The sequence below is a fragment of the Miniopterus natalensis genome, chromosome 16 (assembly GCF_054644295.1).
Source record: "Miniopterus natalensis isolate mMinNat1 chromosome 16, mMinNat1.hap1, whole genome shotgun sequence".
Taxonomy (NCBI): Eukaryota; Metazoa; Chordata; class Mammalia; order Chiroptera; family Miniopteridae; genus Miniopterus; species Miniopterus natalensis.
Genome location: NC_142096.1, coordinates 1,261,241 through 1,285,066, shown reverse-complemented (window position 1 = coordinate 1,285,066; position 23,826 = coordinate 1,261,241). Strand labels below are relative to the sequence as shown.

The 23,826-nt window shown below is 55.9% G+C and overlaps 1 protein-coding gene across 2 annotated transcripts in view; it reads left to right on the top strand.

Annotated features, from left to right (window-relative positions):
• Positions 1-23,826, top strand: part of RALYL (RALY RNA binding protein like) — a 216,325-nt gene that overhangs the window by 132,391 nt on the left and 60,108 nt on the right. Inside the window, exon 1 of one of the 2 annotated variants that reach the window (XM_016198920.2) lies at positions 20,081-20,504. The exons of the other annotated variant lie outside the window; for it this stretch is intronic. Within the exon in view, the coding sequence (XP_016054406.2) occupies positions 20,237-20,504 (268 nt within the window). The 5' untranslated portion in view covers positions 20,081-20,236. Of the gene's footprint in view, positions 1-20,080; positions 20,505-23,826 lie in introns of those variants that run through there. 2 annotated transcript variants of the gene reach the window in all.

Sequence of the window (23,826 nt, the reverse complement as noted above, 5' to 3'; positions counted from 1 at the left end):
GTCCAGTATGCCAGTTACACGTTAGGCTTAATCTCCTTGTTTCTAATTTTGTGTTGAGTCATCAAGTTATTATATTAATTAACCAAAATAATACAAGTGCATAACCGTCAGGTGAGGTTAATTACGCCACAAACTTAGCAGTAGCATGTTTCCCATACAGGAGCCTCATTTACATATAATCGCCTGGGAAACGTGAATGGACACGATTCACTGCGGGAATGTGTGTTCTAGAGCATCACGTTATAGATCAGGAGGACACTCGTAAACAGCTAGTGTTGTATTTTATTATCCCAACTCATAGCTAGAGGCCCAGTGACGATATCGCTCATGTCCAGCTCATGTCTCATCAGGTCAGAGCCAGAGGCCAATGGCAACCAAGTTAACCAGCTGTGTCAGATTTTAGGAGAGCAACAGGAACCCCAAAAGGGCCCGGCCGGCGTGGTCAGCGGCTGAGCATTTACCTACGAACCTGGAGGTCAGGGTTCAATGCCCAGTCAGGGCACAGGCCCGGGTTGTGGGCTCGATCCCGTCGGGGGCGTGCAGGAGGCAGCCGGTCAGTGTGATATTTCTCTCTCTCCCTCTCCCTTCCTCTCTCTGAAATCAATAAAAACATTAAAAAAAAAAAAAATGCCAAAAGGGGGGAGGAAACACGAATATGAAATAAACTCAGACACTGTTTTGTAAAGTCATTAAAAAGTCGTATGTAATGTGCCTACACCACGTAGCTGGTGGAAAAGACATCAATCATCCTATTATATCTACATTGAACATGATAAATTGATTTTGTTCTAATGAGAGGATCCAATTATTTAGAGAAACGAGGAAGACACACGACACACGAAAGCTCTTTAGCACCAGCGGCCTCCTATTATCCGCAGCAACACTTAACCCTGTGTGGTTTAATCCCGCTGTTCTGTGCCTTTCGAGCACACATTGTCCTGGCTCATTTCTTAAGAGAGAGGCCGGATGCTGAATTTATCGCCCTTCTAAAAACAGCAAGGGGAGCCCGGCCGGGCGTGGCTGAGCGGTTGAGCCTCCACCTAGGATCCAGGCGATCGGGGTTCGATTCCCGGTCAGGCACATGCCCGGTTGTGGGCTGGATCAATGACTCATCATTGATGTTTCTCTCTCTCTCCCTCTCCTTTCCTCTCTCTGAAATCAATAAAGATATATTTTTAAAAGCAGCAAGGGGAGCCTCCCAGTAAGTCCATTCGGTGGTGACCGCGGGTTGTGCGCTTCAGTTTCTCCCTGGTCCTTGCCGATCTGCAGGGAACAAGCATGAAGCATGTAGATAGTGGTTGACTCGACGTATAAGCCTCACGCAGTCATTTCTTGTCATAAAATTATGTGGTCGCCTCCTGTAGCCATGACACAGAATCAAGATTCAAGACTCTTCCAGCAGGCTGGGCGTGAGGGTTGAGGGCCGTGAGATAAACTTGAACAGGGAGAGGAAACCGTGGGACTTGCCGCAGAGGTGGCTCAGGGAGACACGGGCCAGCGGGCGAACGTCGGAGCAGGAGCCCAGCTGGAAATGCCAGTGGGGAACCTGCGTGGAAGGCGGATTAGAGTCCTGGGCAGGTGACAGGACGGGATTCGCTTTCAGACAGTTTTTCATTCGAGGAATCACATGTTTGCAACAGAAGCTATCAGTTATGGAAACGAGGGTGGCGAGAGCTTTGTCTCTGGCGTCCTGGACTGTTTCTAACCCCTGACTGTGTAACCGCGTCCGTCGGGAAGCCGGTGATAAAAAAGGCATTCCTGCCGCCGGGCCTGGGAGAAACGGTGCTGTTATTCCAAGGCCCCTTCTGGTTTGGAGATTCCCGGATTGTGTTTTCTCGCTTAGATCACCCACCAGTGCTCTCATGGACATTTGTCTTATTAATTATAAGTATTTATGTACATGTCTAGTTCCTTGCTGTTAATCTTCAGTCAAGGATATTTTTTCCATTGATTTTTAGAGAGAGTGGTTGGGGACCAGAAAGAGACAGAGACAGAGAGACGGAGAGAGACAGAGACAGAGACAGAGAGACGGAGAGAGACAGAGAGACGGAGACAGAGACTGACAGAGGGTCCTGCGGATTCCACGGCCTGGCTGCCGCTGAGACTGACGGTAGAGAGTGAGGGACGGGGCGGCAGGGCCGTCGGGATCCAGCGGAGCGCGAGTCTGGGCGCAGACCCTGTTTCCACAAAGAACAGCTCTCGACATGCAGAGCGAGCCCCACGTCCGTCGAAGGCCAACTGATCAAACCTTTTGGATGGTGAACTCCGCCGTCTCCTAGGGTCCAGACATTATCTGCAACTACATTAGACACTTAGAGTAGCTCAGAAGCTCTTTCTTTGGCATGAAAAGTAGCAGTAAGTGGCGTCTCTAATATCGTTAACGAGAAAATTACAAAAGAGGTAATTTAGAATTTATATGGGAGGCGCATGGCTCGATGATGACCTATTTCCATAAAAACGACATCCTTTTTTTTCCTGAGGCTGTAACTATAGATTTTCTCAGCGGGGGAGATTCGTACGCACGCTTGTAAAAGTCAGTGGGCAAAGGGCGGCCGTTCTCCGCCCGGGTCCGATGGCTTCCTCGCTTGTACCCAGCGTGCTGACCACTTGGGGGACTTGTCTGAGATCGTTGTTGACACGCCCGGCCTGTCCCTCTCGCCTCCCAGGTCACAAGGAAGGAGGGGATCGTGTCTCAGGCATCGACTCAACAGAGCCCCTAAAATGTCACCGTCCAGGCCGCTGGGAAACGTGCGCGGAACAAGATGAAGTTGGACATTGATTTTCTCTCCTGATCTAAACATCTCAAGTCCTCTGACTGTCCCTTAAATGAAATCTCAGTGTCTCGTAAAATACCTCCGTAAGTCTTACACTCTTTTGCTCATAGAAGGAGCCGCATTGGCTTCTCCTGAGCTCCTCCGGTGTCTTCCTGCCGACGTGGGGACCTCTGGGGCTCCTTCGAACAACGTCGGGCCTTTGTTCCCTGGTCATATTGAAAACACCCCGAGGAGCTTCTACCTCCACAGCGCGTCCCCCTCGCTCCTCCCGTCACGGGACCCACCTTCCTTCCTAAAGGGCCCCTTCCTCCGCGACGCGCTCCTGAAGTCCCCCAGCCTCGCTCGGGTGGTGAAAATGCCCCCGGCGAGCTCAGGACACTCCGCTAGGACCGTCAGCCGCTCGGATGCTGGCCTGTTAGCTTTGCCTGTGTCTGTGGCGGCCAACGGCGGGTCACCGCGCTCGGCCGCCGACGGCTCCTCTCGGGAGTCAGAGGGAGGGTCCCCGCCTCCGTCCCGGACGTGAGCGTGTTGCCCAGAGTACGAGGCGAGCAAGCCGCAGGAACGGAATAGAATCCTTTAGCAATGACGGTCTGTAAATTACCATGTCCCGGGGGCCGGCTCCCTGATAACCCTCCTCTGCCTTTCCCGAGGGGAGGAACTGTTCTCTCCCTCCTCAGAGCCGGCTGGCGGTTACGCTCTGAGGTCGTAGAGGCTCACGCTGGGGACCTCGGTGCCCCTTTTTCCAAACAGGGCCCCGTTCACGGGGACTCGGGGTCAGACGTCAGCATGTCTTTCTTTTTGAACCTACGTCTAGACGTAGATTTATACCTACGTCTAAAACTACGTGTTCTCTGCTGAGCCATGTAAATAAAATTTATCTCTGCGTCTGAAGTGCTTTGGACACTAAGGACAGAGACGGCACGTGCTGACCGAGCGCGTGGCATTTTGGTAGTTTGTTTCTTTGGAAATGCTCAGATAAATGGCAATTGCATAACAGACCTTTCCCTGTGCTCTCGTCAATGCCGCGGTTTGATAAAACGGGGCAACTGTAAATCTCAGGGCTCCTGCGGTGAAGCGGGGTCCCCTGAAAGGGCGTGGAGGCCACCGTGGATTTATGGTCCACGTCGCATACGTCGCCTTCGGGCGCTCGGTGACCTTCCCGGGGCTGCTGTAGCCCCTCTTTCCAAACAGGGCCCCGTTCACGGGGGCCCGGGGTCGGACGTCAGCAGGTGTTTCTTTTTGAACACGTGTTTTTAATTGACTTCTTTAGAGAGAGAGAAGCGTTGGCGAGAGAAACACCACCGACGGGCTGCCCCGCTCTGGACGGGAGCCCCTCTCGCTGGTTTTACTGAGTTTCACGTCCTCAGTGAGTATCTCACTTAATATCGGCTCCGTTAGTGTTCGCTGAATAAATTAAGATGCATATAAAGTAACTAACAATAGTCTAGGTTTTAAAAAAGGACTTTACATATAATTTCTTTTAATGTCATTCTGTAACGAAAATGTGGCATAAAATTATGTTCCAACATTTAATTGTGATAAAGTATTATAAATAAAATGGTTTGCAGTCTGGGGACATTGCAGCAAGAAACACAAACTGAGCCAATTTCTTTATCTGCAAAAATAAAATTCCATCACAGGCCTGGATGGCACAATCGATAAATATTTAAACAACTCGGCTTGCCGTTTTCCCGCGTCATCGGGTATCGCTGGGCATTAAAAATGCCTTAAGCGCACGGTGATTATAAATAGGGGGAGAAAGCCTCACGTGGCTGAAATAATTTACATGCACAGCCTGGGCTGGATAAAGATTTAGTGTGGTAGCATTAAATGTCTAGATGATATTCTGTATTTATTGGGTAAATCAAGACACCATATTTCAAAATAACCCGCTTCACTCATAGAAGTTAGTGAAATAATCACAGTAAATATGTCACAATTTAAATATCAGTTAAATGCCATTTGAAAAACCTGAGATGATATATACCCGTGGGCATCGCTTCTATGATTAAAAGTTACTCTTGCCCGGCGGGCGTGGCTCGGTGGTCGAGCATCGACCTGGGCCCCAGGGGACCGGGGTTCGATTCCCGGTCAGGGCACAGGCCCGGGCTGGGGCCGATCCCCATCGGGGGGCGCGCGGGAGGCAGCCGGTCAGTGACTCTCTCTCATCGATGTTTCTCTCTCTCCCTCTCCCTGCCTCTCTCTGAAGTCAATAAAGACATATTTTTGGTTTTTATTTTTTTATAAAAGTGCCTCTTAATCATGAGATATGAAAAGGACTGACTTCCTTTGATGCCTCTAACGAGGAAAGAAACCGAGTGTTTTAAGTCCGTGAATCATTCATTTCCTGATCACCCCCCAAAAGAGCATTTCCCTGTAAATGTACGTGTTTCTTTAAAAAGAAAGCTTTCCTTCAGGTATAGAGAATAAAAAATGCCTTTTCTTCAAGCTGATTGTTCCAAACACAACACTCGCTCTCCTGTTACACCCGACGTGGGCGGTGGGCCCGGGGTTCGGCGGGATGAGTGCAGACAGTGCCGCTCCTGCGTCGGCTCCGTCGCCCGTTAACCCCGGCGGCCTGGTCTCGTCCGACGACGGGGTCGCTCTGTTTTCACCCTAATGTTTGCGTCTCGGATCTTTGCCGGGCTGTGGGTGGAACCCTACACAGGCCCACGGGTGCCGTCAGTGTTTCACCCGTTTATTCCCGAAACTCTTCATTTGCTGTTACAATTTTGCTTAAATATCGGCTTTATTGTTTGGGTTTTTTCTCCAAAAACAACATAGCTAGTGGCATCTTTAGTTACACTCTGTCCGCTAAGTAGGGCTCACCCTCAATTCATCCGATTAATCTTTTTCATTATTGTCGACCGTATTGCAGGTGCCCCCAGCCCCCGGCCCCGCCCGGCCTTCAGGGCACCGTGGCCTGTTCCTCCGACTGTGACTGCGCATGTGAGTCCTTTGGTTACTCTCCCCCGTCGCCCCACCCTCCCCTCTGAGATCCGTCTGTCCATCCGACGCCTCCAAGATGGTCTGTTTTGTGCGTCAGTTTTTTAGGTTCCAGGTTCCGGGGCTGAGCGGCAGCCTTTTGCTCCGTTTCGCGCAGAGGCCTCCCGGACGGATGCGAGTTCTCTCCTGCGTGTCTGGTTTGCGCTCGACGCCTTCTCTGGCCGACCTGCTGTTTCCCTTGTGACTGTCCCTCTCGGCTGTTGGCCTCGGAGCTCCCGCTGTGGCTTTTCGCTCACGACGGGAAGGCCTGCTCTTCGCGACGTCAGTGGGTGAAGAGAGGTTGGCGTTTGAGGCCAAGAGTTTTCCTAGGAGCCCCCTCGCCCCTGACGTTTGCTCTCCTTCCCGACGGCACAGTCTGAGCCGGTGGCCCCCGGGGCTCCGCGCACAGCGTGTCTCGGGGAGACCTGCGCCCCCTGGTCCGGGTGGACTGAGAGGAAGGAGAGGAGGTGGAAGCTTGTTTCCAGAATTCAGTTCCTCTCTGACTGCAAAGGTCACCCCTGGCTGGGACGCCCGAGGTCCTGCCATTCTGAGCCCACTGAGGACGTGGCATCCGAAATGAACACCGAGCAGGGCCTTTGCGTGGGGCGGGTGGGCGGTTTCGTGTTTCCCACGCTCCTCTCCCGCGGCTGGCCTCCCGCGTCCTGGCCTCACGGCTCTGTGGCTCCATCGGGAACCTGGTGAAACTCAGCAACAGGGTCCAGACGCGTCGCGGGAGCCCCTGTGACGTGTGAAGCAGAGTTTAGGGAAAACCTTGCTCCGCTTCTTCCCCGGGGCGGGGGCGGGCTCCGCAGGGCAGAGCCGAGATGTGGTCAGAGGGAAATGGGCACATCCGACGGCTCCCCGGGCCTGTGAGCACCGAGGCCCCTTAGGCCGTAGAGCTCCGGGGTCACCTCGCCCGGCGCCTCCGGTGCTGGCTCGGCTTCGTCTGTAACAGGCGTCCAGTGTCGCGGGCGGGACACCGCGAGGCCGTCGCTTGGTCTCAGCCACGGTCACCCGAAGCCTTTGCCCCAGGAGGGTTGACACGCGGCGAGGTCACGGGGACGCCCTCCTCCCGCGTGGGCCTGCGCCGTGGGAGGCGACCGAGGCCTGACTGCCCCTCGGGCCACCAGCCCCTCCGTCCTCACTGCCCGCCAGGGCTGCACACCCCGAGGGAGAGCCTCGCACCCGGGCTTGGGTTTCCGCAAATCGCCGGCGGCGTTGCCCAGACGGAGGCTCAGCGCCCGCCCGTCGGAGTTACTGCCTCTGAAACTGCGGGGCATCTTCACAGGGCCCTTTCCGGCCCCTCCTGCCCCCTCCTGGGCCGCAGACCCGCCCGTGGACCCGCCACCCTCGGGGGTTGTTGCTTGTGGCCTGGGGCAGGTGAGGGGCAGCCAGGCCGAGGACCGGCCCCTGCGAAGCACGTGGCTGCCCCCCGGTGGTCATGTGGGGTCTCTGCCGCGTCCGGGACCTTTTGTTCGCTCTGCGCGATTCCGGGCCCACCACCCGCCTGAAGCCCAGCTTCCCGAGACCCCGAAAGGTGGTTTTTACCATCGAGCGAACCGGCTTGGGCTTGGCTTTGATCTTGGGGCAGAGCCTCAGGCGTCTCCACGTTCCCAGCACCTCTTCTTACCTTTACTCCTGACGCTTTCACCCGATGCGCTTTTATAATTAACTCGGAGAAACGTACCCACGGCCTCAGCACGTCCTACAGCTTCATTTACCAGAGATTCTGGAAATATGTCCATTTTTGTTTTGTTTTTGTTTTTTAAAAAAAAACACACTTATTTTATATTTAAAAGAAACAGGCCTCCTGAGGCTTTTGAACTATTAAATATTTAATTCAGACATCTGGTGAAGGGCTGTTTGAGTCAATAAATCGGTGAAAACAGGAGCCTGTAAAAAGCATGAGCGTCGCTGATGCTGAAGGACTGAAACATTGGCCAGCTTTAAGGAAAGACAGCCTCACAGGCGCATACACGCGTACAGCTGAACATAAAGCCCGTGTAAAGGGGACAGGTACGTATAGTTACCCCACTTCCAAGTCAAGGCTGAGAAATGCTAAGGGGCAGACAGAGGTGGCACCGAGCCCCCCGGAGCTGCGAACCACCAGTCAGCGGCCGAAGTAAGAGACCGGCTTGCTCTGCAGCAGCCGGCGGGTCGCTGGACACACCTCGTCGCAGCAACGTTTGCTGCTGTGTGATGCTGGGGCGCTGACTAGATCCAGAGCCGTGTTCGGGGGCTTCGTAGTCAGACCTGTACTTTAGACGTTTGTTTTCCTTTGCGGGTCACGGACGCGGCCAGTTCGGATGCACCCGCTTGGTGAGGAGGGTTCTGGCCTCCAAGGGCCGTTTCAGCAAGTGCGTCTTCACTTAAAACGCGAAATCAGGACGGACGTCCCACCGTTTTTTCAAACGTGTCCCAGCAACCCCGAGCCCGTAGCTGGACAGGCCCCCACCCTGGTGTGAGCTCCCCTCACATCCGTCGGGGAAAGCAGGGCCATTCGGTCAGCGTGGGCGCTGGCTCACCTGCCCGGACCCGAGCCGTTCCCTCCTCACCTGGGAGGAATCTGTGGATCTGGGAGGCGGGTACTCGGAACCCGCATCCGACAGGTTGCAGCTGTTTCTCAAACTCAACAGCTGTTTCTCACACTCTCTGGGGGAGGGACCAGCCTTTGTCTCCCGCTCTGTTGAGCATCAAAACTTTGATAAAATACAATAAAAAAATTTTAAAAACTCCTAGGAAGGTAAAACTTATTTTAAAAGAACATAAATTACAAACATCTAATTTTTTATTGTTTGCTCCCACAGACATAAAATTACTGTGATGTTTCTCAGCTTTTAAGTCTCAGTTTTCATAGCTGTCTCCTTGAGTCCAGTAAGAAGCAGTCGCTGAATCTGAGCAGTTACTGTCCTGAACCACAAAGCCAGGACTCGGGACCACAGATTCCCGCCCCAGAGGTCCCCACCCGGCTCCAGGGGTCCGGAGCCTCTCATCTGGGTCATTCTAGGGGTGAAGGAAGCCACAGGCCCGAGGGGTCGCCCATGAACAGTTGTTGGACGGATCCATGGGATTGTATTTTTGTTTGTTTCTAGTAGTAAAATACACTTATTATTTTCTATTCTTTCTGGCTGTGGTGTCCTTTGTGCGACTTAAAAAATGTTACTTGCTACCCAGCCCATACGGCTTAGTGGTTGAGCCTCATCACAGGTACCAAGAGGCCCCTGGGTCGATTCCCCGTCGGGCACAGGCCCGGGTTGCAGGCTGGACCCCAGCGGGGGGCGAGCAGGAGGCAGCCGATCAGGGACTCTCATCATTGATGTTTCTCTCTCTCCCTCCCCCTTCCTCTCTCTGAAGTCAATAAAAACATATTTTAAAAAATAATAATTAAAAAGCAAAGTTACTTGTTACAGAAACAATATCAGAGTGTCCATGGGTTGTGTGTGGTCACCCAGGTCACAAACACCTGTCCATGTGAGTGACCAGAATGACCAACATCTCCGAGTCCCAGAGGAAACCCCACCGCCCCTCTGGCGGCTTTGTTCCTCGTCTGCGTGGAGCTTGCCCGTGAGCCAGGACAAGGCCCCGTCTGCGTTTCGGAGGCCCGGCCGGCAGCCCGACCTGCCTGTGGGCAGCTGTGAGACCCCACCTGTCACTGTCCCTCGGGAGGGGGCCCACGGGGACGCTGACATTCACAGGCATCGTGCTCTTTTCTGAGAGACTCGGGTTCCTTTACACGAGGCAGCTAATTTCCTTTTAATGACAGCATCTAAATCTTCTGGAAAATGTACAAGTTCGTGCCACTTGAAAGGATGGCTTCGTGGGGTTTGGTGTAAAGGGGGAAACACACGCAGAATTTCATGTAGAAGGTTTAACGTGGGCAGAGCTGTGCTCATCTTACGGAATTACTGTCGGCCGCCCTGAAATCTCTGTTTTCATAAAAACTAAAAACAAATCCATTAAAAAAGTCCATTTCAGCCCAGTAAGGTCTTATTTGGAAAGAGAGAAGATGTGCTTTCTTAAAAATATACATCCATGAGCCCGGCTGGTGTGGCTCAGCGGTTGAGTGTTGCCCCAGGCGGTCAGGGTTCGATTCCCGGTCAGGGCCCATTCCCTGGGTTGTGGGCTCGATGCCCAGTAGGGGGCGTGCAGGAGGCAGCCGATCAATGACTCTCATCATTGATGTTTCTCTCTCCCTCTCCCTTCCTCTCTCTGAAATCAATAAAAATAAAAATAAAATTTTAAAATATGTGCAAATATATATATATGAACTTTTCGCTGTGTATTGGTTCTTCCAGGAAATAACTGATCCTAAATGTAATCACAGAGTTTGGGCAGGAAGCTCATGAGATACTTTCCTGACTTTTGAGGCTGAGAATCCGAAGCTCTCACAGACCAAAGAAAATAACGAGACTCCCCGAACCTCGGAGGTGGCCCCGAAATTCAGAAGTGAACATAGAAAATTTGAAGATTCCACCTTCAAATATCAGCTCAGGTCCGCTTCTTGGCTCCGACGTGCGGCCGGGTTGGTTCTGTCTCACTGTTTAAACCTGCGGTGGGAGCAGGTTGTGTCAGGTGAGGAACCGAGGAGCCGTTTACCAGGTAACGTTACTCCCAGGGCATGAAACCTTCCCCGGGCCGGCTCGCCCTGAGAAATCACCATCCCGACCCGAGTAACCCCCAGGGGTCACAGGAAGTCCGGCGGTGAGGTCAGGCGTGTCTGCGATACTGGATATTGGATATTGGATATTGGATATTGAGACCACTTGCCCCCAGGTCTCCCGCGCCGTGGTGACTCCCCGCGGTGAGCAGAGCTCCGTCTGTCGCCTCCTAGTGTTGAGGTCGTTCTTCTGGAGAAGGGGGGGCAGGAAATTCTCAGCTGGCTTGAGGAGGGGGCGTGAGGTGGCCTCGCAGCGCCAGGGACCCAACGCCACTGGCGCAGAGAGCAGGGGGCAGAAACCAAGCTGCTGCCGAGAGCGCCGACCGACGGCGGGGGGGGTCCCAGGCGGCGCCGGGCAGCTGGGCCGTCAGCTCTGCCTCGCTCTACCCTCCGAGGGTTTGTCAGCAACGTTCCCAGACGTCCAGAGAGCATAGGAACTTGGCTGCGGCTCCCTGCGGCTGTATTACTACGTTCTGGCCACGCGAGGGTGCCCGAGCCCCACGTTTCCACCCCGAGCCAGAGGAACGCCCGTCGCCGACTAGAGGCCAGTAAAGGCGTTTAATGCATCAGAACGTTCCTCTGAACATTTTAGATCCCGCCGGTCCAGGAGAATTAAATCAGTTCAATGAATATTCACCGCCAGCCGCAGATGGTTTCCGATGAAATCTGAGAACCGCGAACAGCCCAGGACGCTGTTTCCCTGTGATTCTGAGGAGACGCCGGAACAGCATCGACACCTAACTGCTTGGGAACAGAGCGCTGGAGCGTGGCGACCGGCTCCCTGCGAACGGGGTCTGTCTAGACCAAGCTTTGAATTTACGTAAAAGAGTTGGGTGGTTGTACCCGGACATGTCCTCAGGTCACGTCCTGCTGAGGCTCCCGCCAAGTTTTAAAGTCTCTACGGGGGAACATCAGACCTCGACCAACAGTGTGTTAGGATAAATGATGACAGCCGTCTGGTGGGGCGCCGGGCGGCTCAGTCCCTGTGTCCCGGGCTCCGTTTCCCGCGATGCTGAAGGACCCGTCAGATCCTTGTTCTGGGGGAAGTTCAAAGACTGGACGGATTCGGGACAAAGCGGAAGCTGGTACCATCCCCTCCCTGCAGGCTTTACTGTCATTTTCACAGATCACAGTCCGAATAAATCTGCCCCTTTCTGCCATTCCCACAGTACTTGTCATTTTCTTACATTTGAACAACTATGTGACAGCGCCGGTCACCCGGGGGGGCCGTGGCTCTGATTAGAGTTTTCAGCCGGAGGCACCTGGGCAGGTGGCCCGCGGAGCGTGAAGGTGAGTGCGTCCTCCTTGCTGGTTCGGAGGCTGCATCAGGCCCCCCGGGGCAGCATAACCGCCTCCAGGCGCCTGAGCCCACCCGCTGCTGTCAGGGCTCATGCTGGAGGCCTCACCCCTTCGGAAACGCGAGGGGAAACCTCTGTCTTGCGTTCATTCCGCGCTGATTTCCGGGGTCAGATTGGAAAAGAGAGCCGGGCGACCAGCAGGGGGCGCAGAGAGCCGGCTCCCGCTCGGCCGGAGGCTTTGCTTTTCTGACCATCTCTGGGGAAGGATGCTTTTTTTTTTAAACGTTTTAATTTATCTTTATTGTTTAAAGTATTACAGATGTCCCTTTTCCCCCCGTTGATCCCCTCCACTCTGGACGCCCCGCCCCAGGCCTTCCCCACACTATCGTCTGGGTCCATGGTTGTGCCTATGGGCATGTAAGCGCCAAGGTCACGCTCTGCCCCTGCCCAGCCCCTCCCCTCTCAGATCCCTCAGTCCCTTCGGTGTGCCTGTGTCTCTGGGTCTGTGTTGTTCATCAGCTTGTTTCGTTCACTGGATCCCACAGAGGAGTGAGGCCATGTGCTACTTGTCCGCCCCTGACTGGCTGTTTCACTCAGCACAGTGCTCCCCAGGTCCCTCCCTGCTGTCTCCAAGGCTAGGAAATCCTCCTTTTTGACAGCTGCGTAGTATTCCGACTCCTCTTCTCTGGCCCCGGCAAGCTTTTCTCATACGTGGCAAATGATTAACGTAAGAAGAATCAGAAACTTTAGGTGAGATCCACATCACAGTACATGGAGTAGGTACTTCCACGTGTCTTCAGAAAGTGTGTTTCAACACCCCACATGTCAAGTGAGTTAGAGAGGAAAGAATTTAATCCTGATGTTTTACAGTCATAAGAGAGACGTTGTCAACAACTTAGTAAAGACATTTTATACAGTGTTTGAATATATATCCAATGTGTTCAATTGAATTATGAATGTCATGTGTGTTTCCGTGTGTACATATATATATACACACATGTTCATAGTTTAATACGATTAGGAAAGCTTAACAAAATTGTAGGGAGGATGCTGGCCTCCCGTGTGCCCGTCTGGGAGGTTTCCTCGCCCCATCCTTCCTCGCTGGGGTGTTTTTCTGGGTGGGACGTACTTACGTCTCTGCAGGCCGCGTTGGCTCCTGCACGTGGTCACCCTGAAGCAGCCCCGCTTTCTGAGACGTGACCGTGTGAGGTCCCCACCCAATCCTGCAGAGCTTCATAGTGGCTGGTTCTCCCTCGGTGACACCAGCCCCGTGGCTACTGAGGGCTCTGGGCTCAGAGTTGGGGGGATGCAGAAACGATGCAGGAGCGACAGCCCCTCCGAGGTCATCAGCATCTGTTATTTCCTGTACTTTTATGAATTTATCGGTGCAGCTAAGTCGGAGAAAGGCGACTCGTCTGCAGGGGGAAAGACGTAGCCGCTCTAACCCGGTGTGGCCTCCGGAACCGCCATCCCCGTAAGAGTGACCTCGAGGTCAGCGGGGGAGCACCCGGCGCCTGTGAGCGTTCTGCAGTGAGACCGTTTTTACAGGCCGGGAGGCGCAGTTTCGAGAATTCCCGCACGGCTGGTGTTTATTAAACCCCAAACTCAAAATTGCTTTCTGCCGTTTTACTGGCGTGCACGCATTTTGTGGTGTTCGTCAGGATAACTTTATAAAAAAAGGTCTGGAGGTGATGGATGCGCTGTGACGAGCGGCTGCCCTGAGGGGAAACCGAGGGGACTTCGGTCCCTGTCACCTATAGGGTGCGGCGCCCAGGGCTCCCCGAGGCTTCTCTCTCTCTGCCCGGCTCTCGGGGTGGGGTCCGGGCCGGTCCCGCCGCCTCTGGCCAGCTGAGTTTCTGACTCTCTGCCGGAGGAAAATTAAATCGCGCATTTTAATAAGAACCGTTGATAGTCATTGCCGAGGAGTTGCAGTGGGAAGGCTACCCAGTGAGATTCAAAAGGGAAGAGTGAGGCCTGCAGGTTATTAGCTGATCGTGCCCCGGAGGGATTCGTGGTGCCCCGCTCGGTTGAAGAAGGGTCAGTGGTGCACCTGCGAAGGGCCCTCGCAGGCTCGTGTGCGGGTGGGAGGACCGTGCAGGCGGATGCCCGGTGCGGGGCGGCCACAGGGCCGGGGACTGGAAGAGACGGAGGGGACAGCTTCCTGACCTGGGCGCTGACTCCACGGGGCGTTCACTTTCTGGGGGTGCCACTCGGCCCACGTGTCCAGCTCGGAGCACCCCTCCGCGTGGGGGCGATTTTTCAATATAAATCCACACGCGTGAGCGTTAGGTGCAGAAGTATCCGCCTGGGATTTCGCATCACGTTTCCAGTCATTGTCCTGCCCGCTGAAGGCGTGCGTTTCTCAGTCAATTAAAGTGTCCTTGGCGACGTGGGGACGTTGCGCCTTGGGAAGTGGCCGCAGCGGTGAGTCCAGCACCGTCGGTCACGGAGCAACCATCGCGACGTGACCGACCGTCTCCCGTGCTGGGCACCGCATCCCGCGGCTTAGGGACTTTATAACTGGAGTCGGTGCCTCTAAGCCCCTTATTTTTATGGGCAGAGACTAACTCATACCCCTTTGCAATCCATTCATACTGTCCCCAGGATTTAATGGAAGCCAAAAAAATTTAAATTTTTTAAAATTTATCTCTATTGAACGTATTACAAGTGCCCCCCCCCCCTGATCCCTCCACCCTGCACCCGCCCCCCCAGGCCTTCGCTGCTCTATTGTCCGCGTCCCCGGGTTACGCAGAGACCCATCGAGCTCTTTGGCTAATCTCCTCCCTCCACCCTGGGAAGAAACCCGGACGTCTGTTTTTAAAAACGTCGTCACTGTTATTTAGAGAAGATTCATCGTTTCTCCTGGCGTGTGCTGTTCAAGGCAAAGTCATGCACTAAGCGGCCGGCGTGTGACCGCGGCCGGTGGTCGGGTGGACCGGCCCCCACGCGGCACCCATCCCGGCTCCTCACGGCCCTCGCTCTGCTCAGAGGCGGGGCGCCGGGCGCGAGCATCGCGGGCCAGCTGTCCGGTGGGTGGAGGTTGTCCCGGGCGCAGGCAGCCTGGTCCCGGAGCCGCCTGCTGCTTCCCGACCCCCCGGGCGCATCAGCTGCAGCAGGGACAGCGACAGAGCCTGGCGTGGCCCCCAGGTGGCCCCCGGGCCCAGGGACGTCGCGGCGAGCTCACGGCAGGTGACTTTCAGGCCCGGTCGCCGGCGCCCTCGGTGGCTGTGAGCTCCCTCCTGCCCTGTCCCGATTCCTTTCCGCCGATTCCTGTGTGACGGGAAAGGAACAGTCAGCGTCGGGAGAAGGACCGAGGGGGTGAACTGAGCGGGAAATGAAGCTCCCCCCTCCTGTAATCAGAGTTCCGCCCGGCCCGTGTCCGTGATGACGTGGACTCCGACCCGAAAGTTCACCTTCTCAGTTCAGGTCCATCTCCGGCCCTTGAAGACGTTCGGATAACAGGCTCTGTCTTCATTAAGTCCAGCGGCGTCCTCCACGTAATTAAAGCCAGGATCTGCCGGAGAAAGACGCCCGTTAGGTGTCACTGTGCACGAGACAGTGAGTCTCTGCAGTCGCCCCACCTGCCCCTCAGGCCGGGTCGGCGTATTTGCCCCGTGCTGGGGGGTCGACAGGTGTGGCCTGGACACGGTTTACTCCCGTGGCAGACGGAGGAGACGCAGACAGGCTGTGGTCACACACACGCGGGATCACACGCAGAGTGTCGGACGCTGTGTCCCTTCCTTTCGTCCGAGGGGCGGAGAATCATTTCCCTAAGAATCGCAAAAGGGGGTGTTGGCGATGTGCTCAGAGCTCCCTCAGATTTAAGCCACATCGAACTATTTTTTGCAGCGTGATGGCTGCCAAGCCACTGTACGCGGGCCTCTGGGTGGGCCGTTTCCTGATTCAGCTCCACGCCCGGCCGGACGGTGTATCGAGCACCTACTAAGTGCGAAGGACGCCGGGCCCTGCGGGAGGCAGCAGGCCGCCTAGGAAACCGATTCTGCCCTCAAAGAGCCTGGACTCTGCGGGACAGGCGGAGAGAAATACTTACATTTACTACTAAAGCCACTTACCCCGTAGCTTGTTTCAGTGCGTTGTGCCCCGTGTTATAAGTAAATCGCGATGCGGGTGTCGGAGAAAGGAGCAGGGTCCCGAACGAGAGCCTGGCGAGGGCTTCGAGACGGCGTTTTGTTTGCGCTGAGGAGGAAGCGGGCAGAGCACCTTTCAGGAAAGAAACCGCGTGACGCTTCCTGCAGGGCGGTTAGGCTGGTGGGGGAGCCCGCGCCTCCCTGCCGCGTGCGCCCGGGGAAGCGAGGACTGCGGGGGACCGCCCGCCGCGGGCAGGCTGCGGGGATCGTGAGCCCGCGCCGGGGACTGTAGGCGCCGCTTGGCAGTTCCTCGGGGGCCGCTTGGCAGGCACCCAAACGCGCTGGCCGACTGAACTGGGGCCAGAGCCTGCGCCGCGGGGGATGGATCCGCCCGAGGAAGGGAGGCGGCCACCGGAGGGGAGGCAGCCCCGTGGGAGGGACGCGTGGGAAGGTTAGCGCAACGGGACTAGCTGGGATGAAGGAGCCGGGGAGACGTGGGTGTGGCTGTCACTTCGTCCCCGCCGTGAGGCCCGCAGGACGGTGTTCTCCTGGGGACGTCCCCGCCCTGATCGCCGGAGCCCGTAAGTAGCTGGACTTCAGTGGCAAAGGAGACTTGGCGACCCGGCCGCGCGGAAGGTCTGGGCATGGGGAGGGCTGGCCCTGGATCCTCCGGACGGGGCCCTGGACTCGCAGCGGTCCTCGTAAGACGGGGGCAGGAGGGACGGTGGGGAGATGGAGGGATGACCGCTCCCAGGAGGTGGAGGAAGGAGCCACGCGTGGGGGGATGTCGGCAGCTTCTGGAAGCCGGGAGAGGCGAGGAAACGGACCGTCCCCTTCCACTCCGCGGCATCCAGACGGACGGCGATGCCGCCTACGGGTTCTCCGTCGGTCTGTCCGGCTTACGTTCCTGGACGCGCCCTGGGACCCGCAGAGCTTCCTCTGCTTCCGCCGAAATCCCCCGGGGGTCTCGTCCAGGGACCTCGTGGGACGGCTCCCCGCAGACACTAGGGCGGCGCAGGGCGTTCGGACACCTCACGGCCGCTTGGCAGAGCCGGAGCCAGCGGGTGTCCGTGTCGCGGGCCCGGGCGCACTCACCCTGCCTGCCGTGGACGGGGCTGGGACTGCTGTTCCCGTCAAAGCACTGTTTAAGCTTTCGGGTCCACCTAATACCTGTTAGTAAATAGCATTTCAAGGCCGGGCCGTGCTGCTCTAAGTTCCTCTGCCCCGTGTCTTGTCCAAGTACGTGCCCAGCAGGCCCTGTGGGGCGATGAGGCGCAGAACCCGGTTAACTCGCATCGTCTTCATTTGAGGGATGAGCCGTTGTTTGGAGGAGGATTAAAATTGGTGGCAAACAACATAAGAATAGCATCTATCAGCCGGGCTTGTTGAATACCAGTTGCGTGCCGTGGTCCATTCCGACGTGGACACAGTCCTACGCGCTTCCCGCCGAGCTCGGTGACTCTCCGCAGTACTTTCCGGTCCCCTCTGACTCTGTTCCGTCCACGCTCCTCAGTCCCGTGGCCGGGGGCCGGGGGGTTTACACCGTCACGGGAACTCACATTGTCTTTCATGCTATTACTCAATGAGTGCCTGGGTTCCCCACCAAAATAAAAGCCGCGTGAGCACATCGTCCAGTTGCACAGTTTGAATGCACAAAGTACAGGCGTTGGATATATGAAAAAAGTAAAGTAAAATTAATTTAACTTCAGCGAGGAATCTTAGCTGGAGTCCTAAATTTACAATAAAGAATCAGATTAATCTGATCCAGGTGGGAACCCAGGTATTTGTGTTACTGGAAACACACCGTCCACTCACCCCCCCCCACCCCCCCAACCAGAAAACAGTAAAAGCAAAACAGTGTTTGTTTTTTTCGTTGAATCAAGGTCAGGCAGTTACAAGCGGGCATCTCAGTTCCTTTCCGGTCACACTATTTTCTCGCAAACATTTCTTTCAGTCGTCTGAGAAGGTTTCTAAAATTGAACGGTCGCCTTTCACAGGCCTTATCTGTGTTCACGTCTCGCGAGTCCACTAAAGACGTTTAAATACTTATTTCACAGTCCAGGTGGGCTTCCTAACGCTTCCCGGGGCATGGTTTCAAGATGACGCGAGATCCTGCGCTTGCCCCGCTGAAGGAGACAGTTTGGGAAATAAAACCGACTGAGACCCTCCTTCCCCTAGAGCTCCTGTGTCTGCAGCCAGGCCATGAGGCAAACGTCTAGAAACGGTTTCCGCACCAGTGAGAGTCCTGAGTCTCATGTACGCATTTCCCGTTCCCACGCCCTGTGCTGGTGACGACAGACGCGGAGTTTATTCAAACGCAGACGCCAGGGCAGGGACCAGCCAGGTGGTTCGAGGCGTCAGCGGCCGCGGAGACACAAAATGAGGAGTGGAGCTGGATCCCTGCACTTCCCTTGGACTGCGTGATGCTTAATTATACCTGAAACTCCGGCCCTTTCGGCCCCGCAGGCCTGGGAGCTCATCCCCGCGACAATTATAACTAAATACGCACAGAGCGGGGCTGGGGGAGGCGGCCGCTGCGGGGCCTGCGCTGTAGTCAGGCTGAAATGGGGGCGTTTAATACACACGATATTTTATGCACATTTACATTGGAAATTATTAGAAATTTTAGAGTAACGATTATGGTGCAATCACTAGAAACCAAAATGCACTGAACGGGGTCCATAAATAGAAAGTTACATTTAGCTGGTAGGTTTCAAAAGCCCATGAAGAATCACACATCTCGGTGTAGGGCCTTGTCCATTTTAAACATTATGTGTTTTTTACTTAATTGAATTTATTGGGGTGACCTTGGTGAATAAGATTATGTAGGTTCAGGCGTACGATTCTATACAGATCATCTGTGTATCGCATTGTGTGCCCGTCACCCAAACTCTAGTCTCCTTCCGTCACCATTTACCCTGTTTACCCCTCCTGCCGGCCTCACCCCCCTTCCCCGTGGTCATCGCTTACCCCCTCCTGCTGGCCTCACCCCCTTTCCCCGTGGTCATCGCTTACCCCCTCCTGCCGGCCTCACCCCCCTTCCCCGTGGTCATCACTTACCCCCTCCTGCCGGCCTCACCCCCTTTCCCCGTGGTCATTGCCACACTGTTGTTGTGTCTATGAGTTTGGGGGTTTTTGCTTAACCCCTTCACCTTTTTCACCCAGGCCCCCGACACCCCTCTCCACCGGCAGCTGTCGGCCTGTTCTCTGTGTCTATGAGTCTGTTTCTATTTTGTTTTTTGTTTCTATATTAACTTAACCTTGAAGTGGTGCATTTATAAACGGAACACTACTCAGCCGTAAAAAAAAAAAAAAAAAAGGAAATCTTTCGCAGCCCCGTGGACGGACCTAGCGGGTGCCGTGCTAAGTGGGGGGAGCCAGTCGGAGGAAGCCAAGGGCGCGTGAGTTTACCTCTCACCTCAGAGAAAACTCAAGGGACCTTCCCGCGTTTCCCGCTGGCTGTGGGGAAACAGACGGCACCGCGGTGAGTCCCACGGCCGTGTGGTCGGAAGTCAGGGAAACTGGACGGATCGTCTGAGAACCCGTCCGGGCGCCGTCTTGATACCTGTGACCGTGAAATACACTCATTGCTCAAGTTACGAAAACATTCCTGACGCGGACAAGGTCCTGCTCGTGAGGAGACGGCGGAGACGCTCTCCTGCTCCTGCTCTCAGTAGTGGCCCGAGTTTGTCCCCCTGGGGAGGACTGGTGGCCACCGGCCGCGGCCTCCCCGTCTGGCTGCGAGAGGCAACTGCTCGCGTGGCCCGGGGCCTTCCTGCGTGGGTGTGAACGAATCCCTGGTGTGTAAATGAGCCCCTCTGTGCTTTAGGCAGGACCCGCATTTCAGGGCCGTCACCGCCATCAGGACGTGAAGTCGTGCACTTTGGGGGAGGGGGTGCCCAGTGTCACGCTCAGAACAGAGAGGACAGGACAGGACAGGGAGACAGAACCTCCGCTGGGCCCAGTCGAGGTGGCAGAGGGGAACATTCAGACCGGGAGACGCCCCAAACACTGGGAAGATCGAGGTCCGAGGACTCGGTGAGGCCCTGGGCGCAGGTGAGCCTCTCTGGGGGGGCGGGTGCCCAGCACACAGCGGGCACCCCGAGCCTGAGGGCACACTGCGCACCCCCAGACAGGGCCCGGGGTGTCCTGTGAAAACACGGCGTCTGGAGAAACATTGGAAACCAGGAGTGACCGTGGCTCTGAGATCTGAACACGTGAAGGCTCAGAGGAGGAGGGAACTGAGCCGTTTTCCTAAATACAACACAGACCCGAATGTTCGGGAGCCCGAAGGCGAGCTCGTCACACCCGGCACTGGCAGACGAGGGCGCCGGGCTTCAGGTCTGGGTTTTGCAGCCCCGGTGCTCTTGCTAAACACGCGACCCCTCGGTCCCGGCCGGCCCGGCGCGAGCTGCGGTCGTCAGAGCCGCGCTGATGTCAGCTGCGGGGGAGGGGAGGCCGTTTGCTCCCGCAGATTTGCCTCCGACGGAGGGTGACAGGCGGCGGCGCCCCCGTAATTTCGTGAGAATGGTATTACCCTGGCTTTACCCGCGCCCGCCGGGCACCCCCGTCCGTGAGCGCCGGCCTCGCTGCAGAGCGGGAGCCCCGCCCGGCCCTTTGTCTGGGGGCAGAGCGCTCACGTCCCGCGAGCGGGGCCGCTGCGGGGTGACCATGTACCGGAGCAAACGCCGGCTTCAGAGATGTAAGTACCCCCCAGGCCCCCGGACGCGGGGGACGCGTGCCCACTCCGCCCGGAGACTGACCCCGACTTCTTCGGAGGCGTCCGGGAGGAGGGAGGATGTTGTGGCTTTTGCGCCCCAGCCCCAGGGCTCCTCTCCGTCCCTGCTGCGAGCGCGAGGGGACGACGGGGGCGAGGGAGAGAGAGAAGGGGGAATTCACTCGTTACTATGGAAACCCTGGGAAAGGTTCGCGGGATCAACAGAGAAACAGCTCGAGCCTGGGCACGGCCGGCAGGCTCCCTCCCGCCTCCCTCTCCCCTCCGCCCGCCCGCGGGGCCGGTTCCTTCCCTGGACGTCTGCGGACAGGTTGGGGACTCGAGCCTGAAACTTGTATTTATTCATCGGGTTTCAGCGATAACTCCCAGAGGAGAGGAAACACGCGGGAGCGGAGGGGGCCGAGAGCTCATGGCGAGCAGGTAACGGGATGTTCTTCGCGGCCAAACTTCCCGGCCGGGCGCGTTTGTAGCATAATTCAGGACCCGCAGCACGTGAAAGGGTTAAAGGAGTCGCGGTAACCGACCCCAAAGGGGCCGATTCCACAGAAAAGCAGCAAGACAATGACTCTGGCTGAGGTGTGGCGGGAACGGGGAAGGGACTGAAGGCCACTGGGATTCAGGCAAAAATCAGAGTCCGGAGAACAGTTTCGGGGCAGGTCCTGTGCTCTCCGACCGCGTCCCCCTCGGGAGCCCGACTCTTGACCACTCCGCCTCCCCTGGGGTCTGAAGTAAACGCCGCCCACTGAGCCAGCCAGGGGCCCCGCACTGACCGCACGCGCCTCTGAGACGGGTGACCGCGGCTCGTCCCCGTCCGGGTCCACGCTCTGTTCACGCTGACGCCCCGGGTGGTGTTAGGAAATACCGAAAACGCAGAAACACCATCGGCAGCAAAATTCCCCTGTCGAAGGCGAGGAGGCGATAGAGACGTCGTGTGTTTTGAGCGTGATGATGTTTTATTCCTTAGTCCATGGTCGCCTGCGACCTGGACGCGGACGCTCCTCTGGCCCGAGGAAGTTTCCTGCTCCAGGGAGCGCTGGGCGGGCCGGCCCGCCCCTGGACTTCGCCTCTCGCCTCTTGATTCCATTGCTGTCTTGTGACTGAGAAACGGGCCGGGAGAGCGGCTACTTTTTCCCGTAAACGTGACGTGTGCACCGCCGCCAAGCCTATTGCTGGCTCTTTCCCTGTGATTTCCTTCTACGAGAACGAACCCGAGCGGTGCAGGTGCTTGAAGCCCCCGGGCCCCTTGCTCGGGTGCCTTCCTCACCCCCTGGCTTTTTCCCGGGTGGGTGATCATCGCCTCAGGCACAAGGCAAATAAAAGCTTCGCAGAAAATCAGTGCCGAGCGCCCCTCCCGAAAATGTGCCCGCGGGAGCCTGCGACCGAGGGGCCGGGAGAGACTGAATCGCGTGAGGCAGTCAGAGGACGTGTAATCAGGCGGCCCGAGCCGGCGGGCGCTGAGCGGTGCAGACTTTAAAATCCGGTGTGTTCCGTAGCCGCTGCGTTAACTGTCCTCTGTTCTAAGCGTATAAAAGGTTGGAGAGCAGGAATGTCATAAAATTAAAGTGTTAAAGACCCTTAGCAAGAAAAGCAAACGGGATCCTTAAACGAATGTCTATCCTGGGCCAATAATATTTGCAGAAGTGGGATGTGATGCCATTGTTTGCCACCCGGTGGGTACATGATAATATCTGAAGTAGCCCCTCCCCCAAAACCAGGGCCTCTCCGCTTTAAATCGTATGTTTTATGTGCGTCTTGGTCACGCAAAGGCATAAGCTAAGCTAGAGGCCGTTGTAAACCAATTAAGGCAACAATTGCACCCATTAAAATCTCGGTGCGGGAAAGGAGGACAGGCTCTTAGGATTGTCTTGAAAATAGCAAAAGTGCATAAATAAACTTTTTAATGTTCTCACGCCGCAAAGATTGAATAGACTATCCTCCAGTAAAAATCATGCAACTTTCTTTGAGGGAACCCGAGGCGGGAAGAGCAAAGCCGCCTGGGGCTCTGCCGGGGGTTTGAGGGGGAGGCACCAACACGCTTGTAAAAGGTTTTTTAAAATATAAATTCCACTAAGCCTCTGAGGACTCGTGTGGGACTCTGGCATCGTTGCTCCTGTCCAGGCAGCTTATTTATAATTCCCTGGGAGAAGGGCGAGGGGAGGGAGGGAGGGGAAGGGGGGCAGTTGCTCTGGAAAATGGGGCAGCCCCTGTGCTCGTTCAGACAGCGGGTGGTCCCGGCGGGTGACTGGGTGATGCCCGTGGGTTAGACACAGAATTGGGGGGGGGGGCATTCGGAGATGTTTGCCGGTGTCAGACGTCGTTTCTACCAGAGCCACACAGGGAGAAACCACTCTAAGGAACTCCGACGCGTGGAAACCTGTTCTTACAAATTAGGTTGAGGCGGAATCATCATTCTTACAACTTTTTCCTTCAGAGCTTAAATAGGGGATTTTTCGCACGTATTACGTCACTGTACTTGCTCGAGTGTGCCTGCCGTTGATGTTCAAACCGTCAGAAACTCATGGTCCGTGTCGAGCGAGGTGGACCTGTAACCGCCCTGACCTTGAGGAAACATGGGTTGGCCTTTGTGAAAAAGGCCGAGATAAATTCTTGAAGATGACTGTGTTTTTGAAATACATACTCAGGGAAGCATCAGAGCAGGGTCCATAGGATGTTAGATTCGGGTTTTTAAAAGCCTGCAACCCCCGTAGCACAGCAGAGAGAACAGTCACCTGTCGTCTTCGGGGTTGACGTTTTATCTCATTTTGCGAAGCAGGAGCAGACACTGCTCTTGGCCTGCTGGGGCCACGTTGGGTGACCTTCTCCGGCTTGCGACGGGGATCCCTGACGAGGCCCCTGCAGGAACCCGGGCACCAGCCAGCGGCCGTGCCCTGGGATCGTGTCACTGTCTGGGATCCCGTGGGCCGCGGTTTCTTCTATAACTTCTGTGGACGGCGCACAGATGTTTCCTGAAGTGTCTTCCATCTGTAACCCTCAGCGTTTCTGCGGCAGAGTTTTCATCCTGTGATTCTCCTCGGACACACCGAGTGCTTCTCGTTGCCTAGCCTGGGGCTCTGGGCCACGTGCTCAGGTCCACGTGCTCAGGTCCACGTGACCACAGGTGACTGCAGGAGGCCCTAGAATCCATGGAGCGTTCATCACTGCCCGTGTAATGGTGAGACGCATGTATGTACATACACACGCATGTATCACATGCACATACAAAGATACACACTTGCTCATTTTGGCTCTTAAGTGGTACGTTTAACTAATAAAATGTATTTAAAAGGTG